Here is a 14,040-nt window from a genome sequence, read left to right on the forward strand (position 1 = left end):
TGTGAAATAAGAAGCTAATGTCAAGATTTTCTGGTCTAGCAGTCTATCTTTTTTGGGACATGGACCCTTGAAAATCTGTTGAAAAAGTTGTAGACTCACATACGCACATTTGAAACTGCACATAACTTCAGGTATTCACATTCTTGCTGAAGTCCATCTCTAGGTTCCAGCTAAGCCTCTGATCTAGCCCACATTTTGTGGATAAGAAAATGGAAACTCAGATATCTTGGTATACACGAGGAGAGAGAGTACTAAGTTAGTAGTCATTCAGTCAAAATTTTTTCTGCAGAAAATATTGAATATGAAGTGGAAGATACAGTTTGTGGTGTGTGTGTATATTTGAATGTTTGCCATGTTAGGCTGTTAGGGCTTGGTATTCTGAAAAATCTCTTGAAAGGGAGTTTAATAATAATTGGAGAGTATATGAGATAATTTAGGAATATTTGTAATATATCATCTGTTCAAGAACCTAAGCCAAGAATGGCAATGTCTTGTTATAGAAGATAGCATAATCATTTCCTTTCTCTCTGCCTGTGGGGGACCACAAGATTTTAAAGCTATATAATCACTGTTCCTTTCTGGAACATCTAAGAGTAGAGAAGATCTATGGTAAATGAAAAAGAAATGCATTTCACATCTATTTTTTATGCTTTTATTGTTTTAATATCTTCCATTAACATTTTCAGGAAAAACTTTTTTTTTCCTAGTAACAGTGACACATTGTGTAAGTTGGGTTAATCCACTGGTTAAGTTCCCAGCAGTTAGCATTAACCTAACAGAAGTGTTGTTTTCTTTATGTACCAGTATAAAGACTGTATTCTACTAGAAGCCCAGGTTTCTTTTTTTTAAAGTAGGCTCTATGCTCAGGATGGAGCTCAACATGGGGCTCAGCCTTATGACCCCGAGATCAAGACCTGAGCTGATATCAAGAGTCAGACACTTAACTGACTAAGCCACCCAGGTGCCCCTAGGCTTCTTTTATTTGGAGGCTCTGCTGTGCCCTACGCCAGACTTAGAATTACTGCTTTCAGCCTTTCCAAGAGGACAGTCTGGAGAAGACCTTTCTACCTCTTAATCCTCCCATGCTCGAAGTGATACATAGTCTGCTCACATTTCACTGAGGAAAACTGTATGGACATTATGTATGGCTTAGAAGTCCTTATCTCAGTAATAATTCTACAATCTGGATGGAAGGGGAAGCACAAGATACTCATGGATAGTCATTTCTGATATCCAGGTGTTCTTTAATATATTGATATATTGATTCTTTTAAAAGTGGGTTATGCTAAAAACTATTGTGTCAATAACCTTCAGGATATCTAATGTTTATATTTTGTTTATTACAGAAAAGGTGAAAATTGGAGAGCTTTTAAAAAAAATTTTTTTTAACTTATATATAATGTATTATTTGTTTCAGGGGTACAGGTCTGTGATTCATCAGTTTTACACAATTCACAGCGCTTACCATAGCACATACAATCTTCTTAATGTTGTGTAGGTTGGGGGACATTGGAGAAGAGGCTGTAGGGGAGAAGACATTTATACTGGGACTGTAACAAGAAGGGAGAATGGACAAAGAGTACTCTAAACTGAAGGAAGAGTATGAGCAAAGTCCATGAAAGTTCATAGTGTTTTATCTGGCCCTGTGGGCATAGATGTATATATGTCTGGAGGAATGGGGTTTATGGGTGGGCGAGAGTTGGATAATGATAGGAATTTCTGGAAAGTTTGATTAGGAATTTCTGGAAAGCTTGATTAGTAACAGGCAGCTGTTTTAGAGCCATCCAGTATGACATCTTGTAGGTTCTTACCCCAGAGTGACCTTGCGTTTTCAGATGCTTAGGGAATAGACCTGGATTACTGTTATGTCATCTGAACAGATATACTCTCAGGGACTATCTAAATATTTAGTGATGAGAACTAGTAGATCTGCTGTTTGACACTCTCCTATAGCTTACTTAGAACTAAGTTATTATGGAGGATTGGGGAGACACTGTATCATTTTTTCCATTGGTTAGTTTCTGTTATTTTGGTATTGCATTTTTAATAAGGAAATGTAGTCTCTGGGGGTCGTTCTTTTTAGATATTTTATTCTTTAATATTCTTTGGTGAATTGGCTTATTCATCTCAATTTGTATGCTACTTTTATAATGAGAAACTGAGGGAAAATACTAAAAAATAGATTAAAAAATCCATTAGCAGTGTTTTGTTGGTTAAAATACATTTACAGTATTATGTTTCTGTTACTTTGCACTAAATATTTTCTCCAGTTCTGTCTTCGAGAGTTTATTTTTTTCTTTTGAAGGTAATAAAAAGTCATGAACTCTTAAGAGGTTTTTATGAATTCCTTATTGATGACATATTTTTCAGAAATAGGAAAACCAATATTAGTCATGCTTCTTGACTTCTTAGAAACAGGATGTTTATTTTTATTTTTATTTTTAACATCTGTGTTGAGTAGTAATAGCATGGGGGAATATACATTCCAAGATCGAAACTTTTGATTTTTAAAATTTCTTTTGGAAGCTTAATTTGTTAAGCATTTTAGTGTCTACTCTCATAAGAGTATTTATTACCGGGGCACCTGGGTGGCTCAGTCTGTTAAGTGTCTGCCTTCGGCTCAGGTCATGGGATCCCAGGGTCCTGGGATCGAGCCTCGCATCGGGCTCCCTGCTCCGCAGGAAGCCTTCTTCTCCCTCTCCCACTACCCCTGCTTATGTTCTCTCTCTTGCTGTATCTCTCTCTGTCAAATAAATAAATAAATAAATAAATAAATAAAATCTTAAAAAAAAGAGTATTTATTACCTTAAATTTATTGATATTTTGTATGTTAATTCTTTGAATATGATAATTGGCACTCTAAAAGCTGCTAATAGTTTCCACATAGGAGAAAAAATTGAAATTAGTTGTTTTACATTTCTTTCCTATTTATATCCTTTGGGAATGAATGAGGGAGTTGGTTTTTGCAAAGGTGTTATGGTTGAATTGATTTAAATAGGCTTTCTCTCAGCAGGTTTTAGTGTAGGTGTTAACAGTGACAGTTGCTGACAGAAGTTGATTCTGTTTTGCCCAGTTAAGTTCTGAATATAAGTAGGATAGTTCATGAAATAGTTAACATTTTATTTAGTTTTTAAATAACTTTTATAGTCGGAAGTGCATTTGAATCAAGTGAAGTCTTTCATATGTTTCTCCTGTGTTTTCTTAAAATGCTGTTTGTTTTTTATTTATAATTTCAATTAAATTCCTTACTAATGTATCTGTATACACATTTATTGTGTGAGAAGCTTCTGAGAATGTGGAGTATCTCATAGTAGCATAAAATTAAAAGAAAATTTTGGAGATTTTAGGCAAGCTAGGGCAAAAAGGAATGTTCACTAGTTCTGTTTTTTTTTTTTTTAAACTGCTATTTGTTTATTGTTCTTATTTCCCTGTGTTCGCATTATGCTTTTTCTCCGTTCTTCCATACTTCTCTTTTTTCTTTCTTTTCATTGTGTTCTTTGTCTCTGTCTCTAAATTGTGTCTACATTTTCTTCCTCATTCTTATTCTCTCCTCTACCCTCCTTCAATATTACTTATTAGTAAGTGGAAATACTTGAATCCATTATGATGGTCATGTTTCTCCTACCTTTCTTCCTCCCAGCCTAACTTTTGAATACTTCTATGGCTATTTAAAGTAGGAAGAGAAGATGGCTCAAAAAGAAACTCTTAAAGAAGCAACTCTTCTAATATGTTATATAATCAGCGTTTAGTAACATTGTTTCATTTGGGAAAATGTTTCTAAAATAGGCAGAAACCAGACAAAGTACTGAATATAGGATTATCACTGACTGGGATCTAGTATTATGTTAGTCTCTGATTTCTCTTAGTACATGAACACTTCCTTATATAGAACTTCTTGGTAATGGTTTTTGGGGGTGGATATGCTACTTATTAGCTGTGTCAGTATTGCAAGCCTGTCCACCTGACTGTTTCTTCTTTGCAAAATATGCTAAATGATACCCACCTATCATATACATTAAGTTCAATAACATTTTAAGAATAATTGTTTATTGACAGACTTATGGCTAATTGAATCCTTTTTTTTCTCTTTTATAGGTTATGTGCAGAGTCTGATCAGACGAGTAGTAAATAATGTAAATATTGTTATAAATAATCTCATACTAAAATATGTTGAAGATGATATTGTTCTTTCAGTCAATATCACTTCTGCAGAGTGCTATACAGTAGGTGAATTATGGGATCGTGCGTTCATGGATATTTCTGGTGAGTAAATATTAAGAAAAGTATAGATTTTTCCATTATTGAAATAGTTGTCTTGGTTTCTAAACCTTTTTTGGGCCAACTGGCTCTTCAATAAATTTGATGAGAACTTTATGCTTCAGCCTAGAAAAATGAACATATATAAAATTTAGCATACAGGGGCTCCTGGGTGGCTTAGTTGGTTAAGTGTCTGCCTTTGGCTCAAGTCATGATCTTGGAGTCCCGGGATTGAGTCCCGCAATGGGCTCCCTGCTCAGTGGGGAGTCTCCTTCTCCCTCTGACCCTCACTCTGCTCTTGTGCTCTCTCTCTCTCAAATAAATAAAATCTTAAAAAAATTTAGCATACAACTAACTATAGGTTTAATAGACCCTCAAATGAAGAAATCCCAGACTCCATTTTTAATATTCTTAATTTTTATTCTTTCTTACCTGCCACATGTTTCAAATGTATTATATAACATTTTACAGTGCAATGGGTTTGTAGTAATAAAAATAGTTAAAATTTTTGACATATTTGAAGGAGGAAATGGAACATGTTGCTTTTGTATTGCTTGGTAATGGCAAAACAATGTATTTGACTGATTTATGTTTTTGGTTTGTATATTCCAGAGTGTATTTGGGAGTTCTGGATAATCCTAAAGCCTCTTTTGACTGTTACATGCTGTAATCTTCTTCTGCTTACATTAAAAGAACTATTAAGTAATATAATTTTAGTAACTACCATTTATTTTATTATGTTTTACATGGTAGGCACTGTGCTAAGCATTGAAAATACAGCTGTGAAAGAGACACTGCTTCTTTTGTCAGAAGAGATATTAATAAATCATAATATTTGATAAATATTCTGATAGGGTAAGGAGTGGACATTTTTTGAAAATATAGTGAGGAGGGGCACCTGGGTGGCTCAGTCGGTTAAGCGTCTGCCTTTGGCTCAGGTCATGATCCCAGGATGCTTAGATCGAGCCCCCGCATCGGGCTCACTGCTCAGCAGGGTTTCTGCTTCTCCCTCTCCTGCTCCCCCGCTTGTGCTCTCTGTCAAATAAATAAATAAAATCTTAAAAAAAAAAAAAAAAAAAATATAGTGAGGAGACTATTGTGAGCACCTTTTATCTGTGACTTGCCAGGGTATGTATTTGTTAACAGTGTTGGCACTAAAGTTAGACAACCTGAGTTTGGATCCTGGCTGTCTCACTTAGTAGAGCTATATGACCTTAGGTGACTTACTTGACCAGTTCTTAGTTTCTGCATTTGTAAAATGGGGGTAAAATAGGAGCTTCCTTATAGAGTTATTTTATTAAATACATTAATGCACTGAAAGCACTTATAAAAGTGTCTTGTACATAGTGCTCAGAAAATGAGCTGTTAAAATTTTTTACATTTATTTTCTCAAATTCTCATAATTCCATAAAGTGATATTCTTTCTCATTCATTTACTTATATGTTCACTTACTCATCTTAAGTCCTACTTAAAAGGAAAGCAAAAGGAAATTTAGTCTCAAGGTTACTTAACTTGCCTAGTTTAGGCATACAACTAGGAACTAGCAGAATTTGATACAGTCTCATTTTTGTGTGTTCTCCAAGCTTCAGTCTTTACTTTTTGTTTTTTTTTTAAATAGGCTCCACACCCAACGTGGGGCTCGAACTCATGGCCCTGAGATTAAGAGTCAGTATCCTTTACTGACTGAGCCTGCCCTGGTGCCGCTTAGTCATTATATTTTAAAATGAAGAATAGTTTTGATCTCACAGTTTTGTTGTGAGGCATTAATCAGCGCATATGCAAAGTCCCAAGCATTGTTTCTGAGACATTGTTAATGCCTCCCTATCATCCTCTTTGGGAAAAATATTCCATACAAAGGCCACAAGGAAACATTAAGGACGATGGAAAACAAGCAGAACTGGATAATGCAGGATTGAATGTGTTGACATTTTATGGGAAGAAGTTTCATTTATAGTTTTAAAATACAAGGAATGTAAATATTACTTTGGGACATTATAGTGAATTAGTGTCTTGGGTTGGGAGTTAGGGCATCTTGGTTTCAGTCTTCCTTCCACCACTAACTTAGTATAACCTTGGGTGAGTCATTTGTAAAATGTGAATTATCATTACTACCAGTGTGCTAATGTATTTAAGAAAATCAAGTATCCCCATGAAAGTTCATATGAGGGTGGTGATAAAAACAGCAAAAATGGTATCTTTCACTTGTTGAGTTCTTGTTAACTGCTGAGCCTGGTGCTGTGCTTTTTTTACGTTATCTGGTTTTAATCCTTTACCTTCTGAGATAGTTACTATTATTTTCCCTTTTATTTTTAATGCAACATTTGATACTTATAAAGATTTAGGTCACATATTTTGTTATAAAACAGTGTAAGGAGCACCTCTTCTCTAAGTATCTAGAACATACACAGTAGTTTACCCCCACGAGTGTGTTTTTCCCTATCTCATCCCCTTCCTCCTAGAGTTAACTGCTGTATTAAATTTTATCATTTATATAATTGCTTGAAAAGACTTGTGTATAAAAAGGAATGAAGTACTGATATATGCTACAACATGGATGAACCTTGAAAACATTCTAAGTGAAAAAAGCCAGACAGAGAAGTTGTATATTGTAGGATTCCACTTAAACTGCACAGAATAGCCAAATCTATATAGACAGAACGTAGATTAGGGACTGTCTCAGGATTGGGGAGTAGGGAGGGCAATGAGGGGATTGAGGGATGATAGCTCAAGGGTACAGAGTTTCTTTTCTGATGTATTGAAAAAGTTTTGAAATTGATTGTGCTGATTGATGCTTAATATTGTCAGTATACCAAATGCCACTCTGTTGTACCCTTTAAATTGTTAATTTTTTTAAAAGATTTTATTAATTTGAGGGGGGGGGTGGAGAACGAGCAGGGGGAGGGGCAGAGGGAGAAGCAGACTCCCCACGGGGCAGGACCCTGGGATCACCATCTGAGACGAAGGCAGACGCTCAACCGACTGAGTTACCCAGGCGCCCCTAAGTTGCTAATTTTATGTTATGTGAATTTTATCTCAATCAAAAAGTGTCAGATGTGATTATACATAAATAATATATTACATGTATTTTTGAGCTTTGTAAAGATAGTATGCTCTATGTTGGGAATTTGAGGCTTGAGTAAAACAGGTTCCTGTTTTCAATCAATGTCATGCTTTTAATATTTTTCCATATTGTTGCATGTAGTTATAGATCACTTATTTTTACTTGTGAATAATATTCTGCTGTTTTAAGTATGCCAGAACTTAATTGTTCTGATGATGGGCATTTGGGATGTTTCCCGATTTTTGCTATTACAAACAGTGCTATTAGGAATCTTTGTACATACCTTTTGATGCATATGTGTAAGCATTTCTTAAGGACATACACTTAGTGGGTTTGTTAGATGGGAGGAGAGCAAATGTTCACGTTTTCAAAATAATGCCAGATCATTTTCAGGAGTGCTCCAGAGTTGGATAGACATAATTATTATCCCCATTTTACAGATTAAATTGCAATTTAATTTCACATTATCTAAAGTATGTACCAGAACTAGAATTCATTTTGTAAGTTTTTAAAAGGTAGTTGTTATATTTAGTGTTTAAGAAAAATATTTTCAAAGCTTTAATAATTTCCTTTGTCAGTGAATAATAATTTTCTAGAATACCCTCAAAATATAGACCACTATTTTCTTACAGCATAATAGATAAAAACATGAATTCTCAAGTAAGGTTGCCAGAGTTTGAATGATTGGTCTGTCCTTTATAAACTAACATTAAACTATTTCCCCTTACTGTGTCTCAGTTTTCACATCTTTTAAACAAAGGGATGTAAATATTAAAAGATAGCAGAGGGAAAAGACTTAGTGTATTATCTGATAGCAAACATTCAGTAAATTATTATGAAAAAGAGAGTGAAGGAAGTATCTAGAGGGTTTCTTTCATTTCTAGTTCTGTTATTACATACATGTACACAAGGAAATATATCAGTAAATCATTTATTTATATACTATGTAAATTGTAGTAGATTTGGGCCTAATAGTTACCTAGGAATTGCTTATTAGTTAGGAATAAAACTTCTCATTTGCTAAAGGTTTCATTTTCTAGTTTGATACTTTATCAGCAGTTGTTTCATTTTTATTCCCTTGAAAACAAACTGTTTACTCTTATTGGTAACGTGGTAGTTTCTTCATCAATTGCTTAGAGCAGTGATGTCCACTAGAATTTTCTGTGATGATGAAAATATTTTATATTTTTACAGTCTAGTACTGTAGCTACTAGCCACATGTGCTGTTGAGGACTTGAAATGTTGCTAATGTAACCAAGGAACTGAAATTTAATTTTTATATAATTTTAACTTATATATAAATTTAAATAGTCACATATCGCTGGTGGCTACCATAGTGGAGAGTACAAATTTAGAGAAGCTGTGAGTTTTTTTTGTATAAGATATTAAATGAATGACTACTGCTCAGAATGTTATTTTTAATGTGGTTTCTCAAGAATTATATTTAAGTTATTTGGTATCTCATTGCAGATAGCAAAATGTAGCAAAATTTTTCATAAATTTTGTCTTAAATTTGTAGTTAGATACCAAGCAAATTAGGGACAAGCTATTTCATTTCTTTGTCCTTTATTTGATTCTTCATACTTGCAGTGGGATTTTTGTGCCTATTTCATAAGGTTGTTGGAGGATTTAAATAATAAATGAGAAATTCTTTGCATGGATTCTGGCATCATGTATTAAATGCTCTATTAATCTTACTATTTGTACTAATAAAAAATGGTTGCTTTTTTCTCTAACTTTCCTTTTTACTTAAAATGGTTTTTCTTTTTTTTTTTTTAGCTACTGATCTGGTGCTGAGAAAGGTTATCAATTTTTCTGACTGTACAGTTTGTCTTGATAAACGAAATGCTAGTGGTAAAATAGAATTTTACCAGGATCCTTTATTGTATAAATGTTCCTTCAGAACTCGTCTGCATTTCACATATGATAACCTAAATTCCAAGATGCCATCTGTTATTAAAGTAGGTGTTTCTTTTTCTAGTAGTTGAGTTGCATGTCTCCATTTTGTTTATTGGTTCTTGCAGGTGCTACTAAAGAAGAAATTAACCTCATAAAAATATATACCATTAGTTTTTGTAAGAGTTTTATTTCTATTTATAATTTTAGGTTTTATTGTTTATTATATTTTAAATCTTTCTGCATTGTGTGTTGTAGTAGAGAGATTTTGGGGACTTTTTTTTTCTCCCTGTGACTGTAGTTTCCTTTATAGTTTGTCCAGCTGTTTCTTCATGTTTTTTTCTTTTAAATGGATAGAGGAAATCCTATAAGAAGTGTAATTATACCCATAGTGGACTGAATATCAATGTATATTTCAATCCTTATAATTTATTTAACATGATCTGATAACTGTAGTTATTGTCCCTCTTTCTTAGATAACTTCATAAGGCTTAATATGCTGACCTAATATCTTTGTTTATTGGTTCAGGAAATTTTAGCTTTTGATCTATGGATTCAGAATGTAATTAAAATCTTAGCATGTAGGAATTTTTTAGGTAATGTGAAAGCTTTTACTCCCAAGATAGTGGAACATATTTTCAACGTGTATAGTTAGTCTCTTAATGTAAATCTTGTGTTCTTTCCTTGTATAACAGTTTTCTAAACCTCTATCCATATATTAGTTTTTGAAAAAGAATTCACACAGTAGCTTGTGATCTTGTTAATAACTAAGTTTTAATGTGGAATGAATATTTATTGTTGAGTATCATGCCTTTGAATACTAAAGTGCTATAATGGAAAAGCTGCCCCTGCGTCTGAACACGGGTATTGACTACTGTGCCTAGTTGTACATGGATATATAACTTATTTTTTAATACTGTCTTTTTAAAAAGCATGTAACACTTTCTCTTTTATGTAGCTTTACTGTATATTTATTCATGAAATCCACCTGTTTTTCTTTGGTAGTACTTCAGTCATCAGGGTTCTAGTTTTCTTCCCATTGTATACAGTGCACATCAATTTATTGAAATTCCGTTACTCTTTCCTTCTATTTTTGAATTAGCTTCTTTGCCAAAGATAAGCATAGAAAAATATTAATTCAATGGTATTGATGGCTCTGTCTCAGGATAATGGGCTTACTTTCCTTCTTTCACCTTGAACCTGCTAGAAACATTGGGGAACGTTAAGGATAAATTCAAGATACATTTTGACAGCAAGTAATGGATGCGTGTATGCCTTACAGTATAAAATAAACTTATTGATCATTAGTACAAATGTAATTATACATTCTAGAATGTGGCTAAATTAGAGGAAAGTGAAAGTAAATGAATTTGAGGGAAACTTCATGTTAGCATTTAAGTTTGTATTCTCAAAATTGATTAGCCATGATATATCATCCTAAAAAGCATCTTAATATTAAGTAAGTTTGTTGACATGGGGTTTTTGACCCTGGTAATCACCAAATATGAGGTACCATTATGTTCAACTGAAATAAAATTGAATTTTTTATTAATACCATTGTGGTGTAAGATTTGCTATTTTGAGTTAGACCTATCATTCTTCTAACTCCTAGTCCTAGGAAGTATATATTAAAAGCACATGGTTAACCTCATTGATCACCTCAAAGAGAGGGGATTTCCCAGAATATTCCAGATGCTGTAATTATTCATTTAAGTCTCTCCCATGTATTTAAGTGGTTTTTGAATTTATCTGTATTTTGGGTTGGCTTTTTATAATTTTCTATCTGTTGGAACGAATATGTCCTAGGGTTTGTGTCATCTGAGATATAGACTATATGGGTACATAAGTAACATGTCCCCTGTTTTTGAAAATTGACTTTTTAAAAAAGTTTTTTAGAGATATGAAAGTCTGACTTAAATCTTTGACCACTTTCTGATTAATTCCTTTGGAAAGATTTTGGTAATTGCAAATATCTTAATAATGGGCTTAAATTTTTTTAAGGCCTGTGTTCTTTATTGCAAAATTGTTTCCAGAAAAATTTAACCAATGTATATGTTCATGAGCATCAAGGAGGGTTCCTATCCTTAAATATGATCATGTTAAAAAATTGACAACTTGTTAAAATATATTTTAATTAACATTTGTTAGTGAAGTTAGATTTTTTAAAATATGTTCACTGGCCATTTGTTCTTTGAAAAATCCATTGAGGTTCTTTGTCCATTTTTCTATTAGGGATTAATCTTACTGATTTTAGAGATACTTTAATCTATCTACCATATATAAAATATATAAAATATCTTATATATTTTAAATGTATATGTTTGTGTATATTAGATGTACATATAATATATGTATATAAAAGGTTTATTCTTTGTCTGTTACTGGTTCAGCTAAGATGGCCTTTTGCTGGTGCTATTGGTGCCATACAATATTTTAAAAGGATGTGGTAGAGAAAAACCAAATTAAGAAGAGTTCGGCAGGCCTGCACTGCACACTCTCCACTCCTCCTACCAACCGTTTTCTTACCCTTTCTTGGTCTGTTCAGTGTATGATTTTTAAGTCAGTTTTAAGAAACCTGTATTCATAATTAAATATAGCCTTTTGCAACTTTCTTCCCCTTCAAATACAAATTTTTGTGCCTCTAACCCTAAAAATACGATGACTACTATTACTTTTTCATGTTTCATAAACCCTCAAATACCTTCCAAGAGACTTGGAAGTCAAAATAAACCTTCCAAGAGACTTGACTTTATGGTTTTATTGGTTTTATTCCATGTTTATATAACAGCAGGGAACATTACACTGAGACTATGTTTATATTCCATTAATGTCTTTCTATAAGGATGACTTTGACTGCTGTATATCCTATTTGTTAGTAATTAATCTTGTTTCTTTCTTATACCTGATTCATTTTACAAATTTTATGTCCTATTTAAATCTCTTAAAACTTGTTTGGAAAACTTTTCTGAACATGTATGTCACTTGGTTTTCCATATTTGACAAAGTTTTATTATGTTCATACTTCCGTAGTTGTAATGTTACTAATTTTCTCACTTAGGCTTTTAGAATGTGTATGTATTCTTTTTGGTTAATAAAGCTGGAAAGGGGATTGAGGTTTTACTAAAATGACATTATGAAACTTTTATTCTTGGTGTGACAGAAATCTCTGATTGTGGGGGGAGTGCTATCAAATTCTTCATATTTTGGTTCCATAACTTTATTTCTGGAAATGTCTAGTGTGACTGTATCTTCTCATCATCATTTCTATTTATACTTATATAATTTGGCTTAGTACAGTTTCTATCTAAAGTTGATTGGTCATTATAGCAAATTTAATTCCTAAGATATTAGAGTAAGTTATTTTGGCTTACATATTGGAAATGTTTGGGACATTACTTTTCTCTTATGGTATTCTCTATTTTAGGACTTTTAACATTTATCTATTTATGTTAAAAGGTACTTCCTTTGAACATGCTTTTGTTGATGTGTTTATTTTTTCAAATACAGATTCATACTTTAGTAGAGAGTTTGAAACTTTCTATCACAGATCAACAACTGCCTATGTTTATCCGTATAATGCAACTTGGGATTGCTCTTTACTATGGGGAAATAGGCAATTTTAAAGATGGAGAAACGGAAGATCCTACCTGTCACAATAAAGATATGTTAGGAAACATTACAGGTAAATATAATAAAAACTTTATTTTTGAGCTATTGTTTGTATAGTGTTTTCACCATTGTGAAACTTTAAAAAATAAAACATTAGATTGAATTTTGCAGTGTTCTAACATGATGGGATGATTTTATTTTGGTGGTTTGACACTACTTGATTTTTTTTTTTCTTTACATCGTGGATATTACTGTGATTTTTCTTTTTACATTCTAAAAATAACTTTAATATTTTTAATAGATATAAATGTTGGGAATGTACGTTATATAAAAGTTAAGGTAATGCACCATCAATATTTCCTAATAAATTGTGGTATTGGTAATTTTTTACGAAGGCATACCAAGAGTTACAGCGGAGTTAGATATACTTAATTATTATATGTAATTATGTGTAACAACTATAGTTACACTTAATTGTGTACTTCATTGGAGGATACCTAGTTAATTAATTAGAGCATTATTAATGGGCTATATATTTCACTGAAGGATGCTAGTGGGTTAACCTCAGTTATTCAGTTCATTATACTTTTACTAAAGTCTACTGAATGTATGAACATTGGTAATGTAGGAAAACACAGAGATAAAAAGGTGTGTTCTCTTCCCTTAAAACCACAGTGAGACATCACTTCAAGGCCACTGGCATGACTATAATCAAAAGACATAATGACAAGTGTTGGGAAGATTGTAGAGAATTGTAACCTTTATGTTGATTGTGGGAATGTAAAATGGTATGGCTGTTTTGTGAAACAATCTAGTTCCTTAAAAAATTGAACATGGAATTACCATATGACCCAGCAATTCCACTCCTAGGTATATATGCAAAATAATTGATAACATATGTCCATAAAAACTCACATGTGAATATTAAATGGCAGCATTGTTCATTATAACCAAAAAGTGAAACAACCCAAATGTTAATCACCCGATGAATGGATAAATGATTGTGATATATCCATACTCTAGTATTATTCAGTCATACAAAAGAATGAAAAACTGATACATGCTACAACATGATGAACTTTGAAAATATCTTAAGTGAAAGCAGCCAGTCAGAAAGGAACACCTAGTATGATTCCGTTTATATGGCACGTCCCTAATAGCCAATTCAATAGAAGTAGAAAGATTAGCAGCAAGGGCCTGGGGGGGGGAGAAGGAA

General features: G+C 32.9%; 1 protein-coding gene across 2 annotated transcripts in view; it reads left to right on the plus strand.

The window, feature by feature from the left end:
- The window catches only part of VPS13B (vacuolar protein sorting 13 homolog B), a 762,353-nt gene that overhangs the window by 62,108 nt on the left and 686,205 nt on the right, over nt 1-14,040 (plus strand). For both annotated transcript variants that reach the window (XM_021688693.1, XM_021688692.1), the window contains 3 exons: nt 4,096-4,263; nt 9,099-9,280; nt 12,723-12,897. In XM_021688693.1, the coding sequence (XP_021544368.1) occupies nt 4,096-4,263; nt 9,099-9,280; nt 12,723-12,897 (525 nt within the window). The remainder of the gene's footprint in view (nt 1-4,095; nt 4,264-9,098; nt 9,281-12,722; nt 12,898-14,040) is intronic.

This window comes from Neomonachus schauinslandi, chromosome 4, assembly GCF_002201575.2.
Source record: "Neomonachus schauinslandi chromosome 4, ASM220157v2, whole genome shotgun sequence".
NCBI classification, from domain to species: Eukaryota; Metazoa; Chordata; class Mammalia; order Carnivora; family Phocidae; genus Neomonachus; species Neomonachus schauinslandi.